The sequence below is a fragment of the Topomyia yanbarensis genome, chromosome 3 (assembly GCF_030247195.1).
Source record: "Topomyia yanbarensis strain Yona2022 chromosome 3, ASM3024719v1, whole genome shotgun sequence".
NCBI lineage: Eukaryota > Metazoa > Arthropoda > Insecta > Diptera > Culicidae > Topomyia > Topomyia yanbarensis.
Genome location: NC_080672.1, coordinates 381,978,915 through 381,981,301, shown reverse-complemented (window position 1 = coordinate 381,981,301; position 2,387 = coordinate 381,978,915). Strand labels below are relative to the sequence as shown.

Below are 2,387 nucleotides of genomic sequence, written 5' to 3'. Positions count from 1 at the left end.
CAGTGTCAAGATGATAAAAATACCAGTATCTGTGATAATTTCGGTTTGTATCACGTTTCATTTGGCCGCTAATTAGTTGCAGTAACTTTCCATTTCAATCGATAGTTGGTTTTGTTTCTGCTGTGCAGTTTTATTCGCTCCTCAACTTCATTGCCAGCGGTCGATAGTGGCTTGGTGGACCTTGCTGGGCATAATCAACAGAAACGAGAAGTCGTATTTCGGCCACTGTTTGTGTACCAAGAGGAAGAAGTCGAAAAAGAGCAAAACTTGAAACGGGAAGAGGAAGAACAATGGCTGAACCAGGAAAAGGAAGAACAACGATTTAGACAGCAAGAACAGGAGCGTGAAGTTACTACAGTACAATCTGATTACGATTATTCGTAACTTATTACCGAATGGATATCCAGACTGAGAACCCTTGATTTGCTTATAAGTGAATATTTATAGAATATTTCTCCGTTATAATTTTAATCGAATCATATTTATTAAACTAAAGTAACGAATATTTTGCATTGTGGTTCATACTTTCGATTTAGTCACGTTTATGCTAGTTCAAAATCAGTAGTTTTAAATTATATACTGATTGAACACTACAAAAACCTATTTTAATCCACCTAGCGGTGCAATTGTGCCTTTCTCAATCATGAATCACGAGAATGTGTGCGTTGTTTATATTCATTAAAAACTTTTAAATGCATATATTACATTTTATTATTATACATCACATGACAACTATATTCACGAAAATAAATCATTATTCGAGTTCTAAAATTTTGAAAAAGAAAAAACAGCCATGGTAATATTGAACTAAAAAAAGGTGCGAAATCGGCAAAGTCCCAAAAAGTCGATCTTGATAAAAAAAAATTTCGAGATAACATAAAATCTCGACGTTTCATGCATTTTAAAGATGTTTGGCATCAAAAATACGAATTCGATTTCTGAAATTTCATGGGGTCCCCCCTTCGAAAAAAAAATTAGAGTTCCGACTTATATGGGAATTTCATATGTGACCGGACGATTTAGTCTATATTTCCGGACCCATATAAACGATCCGTACGAAATTTTATAGACATCTATGGGGATACTATAGCTATCATTTGGGACTAAGTTTGTGAAAATCGGCCAAACCATTTCCGGGAAACTGATGTGAGTTCGTAAATTTTGAAAGATGGCCGCTTTTCCCGGGCACTTCCGGAACCATCTATGGTGGTCAATGTAGTCAACGAAAGTTTGGTTGGCCATCGGTGACCTAGAACAGCAAATTTAAGTTATTTGAGAGACATTTTAGCGAAATTTTTACCTTTTTTGCTTTCATCGGAGTATCGGTTTGAATCACAATTTGCTATGTGATCGCACGCCACAGCCTGTAACTCCGGAATCGGAAGTCGGATCGGGATGAAATTAAATAGCCATTTACGGGGACGCAATACCTTTCATTTGAGACCAAGTTTAGCCGAATCGGTCTAACCATCTCCGAGAAACCGATGTGACTGTTATTCTGAATTTAGATACTTCCGCCGGGGCTTCCGGAACCGATGATGGTGGCCAATGTGGCCAAATAGACTTTGAATGGATGTTAGTGACCTAATACTACAAATCGAAGCAGTTGTGGTCATATTTTGGAAAAATTTTCACCTTTATACATTCATTGCAGAATTTCTTAAAATCGACATTTTCTGCGTGTTCGTACTCATCACCCTGTAATTCCGGAACCGGAAGTCGGATCCATTAGAAATTCCAAATCAGCCTATGGGAACGTTGCATCTTTCATTTGAGACTAAGTTTGTCAAAATCGGTTCAGCCATCTCAGTAACATTTTTGGTCACATACACACACATACGCACATACACACACATACATACATACACACATACATACACACACAGACATTTGCCGAACTCGACGAACTGAATCGAATGGTATATGTCACTCGGCCCTCCGGGCCTCCGTTTAAAAGTTTTCAGAGCAATTGCAATACCTTTCTATTGAGAAAGGCAAAAAGTGAAAAATTTATTAAACATTAATTTATCAATTAGCGCAAAAACGGATCAAATGCAACGAATCTTAGAATCTACTTTGACTTAAATGAACCTCAAGGTTCCAGAATATGTTCGCTCCAGAATACCCAATTTTGTAGAAATAACTCACAAAGTCTTTAATGGTGGTTAATAAACTCAGCGTGATATAGATGATTTTACGGAAAAACGGCTGATAATTTCTGTTTTATTATACTCTGATAAGAAACAAAAAGAGATTACAGTTAGTACTGACTACAAACATTAAGACGCCCATTTCAAGCGTTCAATCAATTATTTCATTAGAATTTACAAAAGAAATCGATTTTTGTATTGGTCTTAAATAAGCTAAATGTTTTTAGAATTATGTCT

At 36.3% G+C, this 2,387-nt stretch overlaps 1 protein-coding gene across 1 annotated transcript; it reads left to right on the top strand.

The window, feature by feature from the left end:
- On the top strand, positions 1-413 carry LOC131689469 (forkhead box protein P1-like). The gene is made up of 2 exons (XM_058974568.1): positions 1-43; positions 106-413. The coding sequence occupies exons 1-2, from the start codon at positions 11-13 to the stop codon at positions 382-384; spliced, it is 312 nt and encodes a 103-aa protein (XP_058830551.1). The 5' UTR covers positions 1-10; the 3' UTR covers positions 385-413.
- Positions 414-2,387: the final 1,974 nt, after the last annotated feature.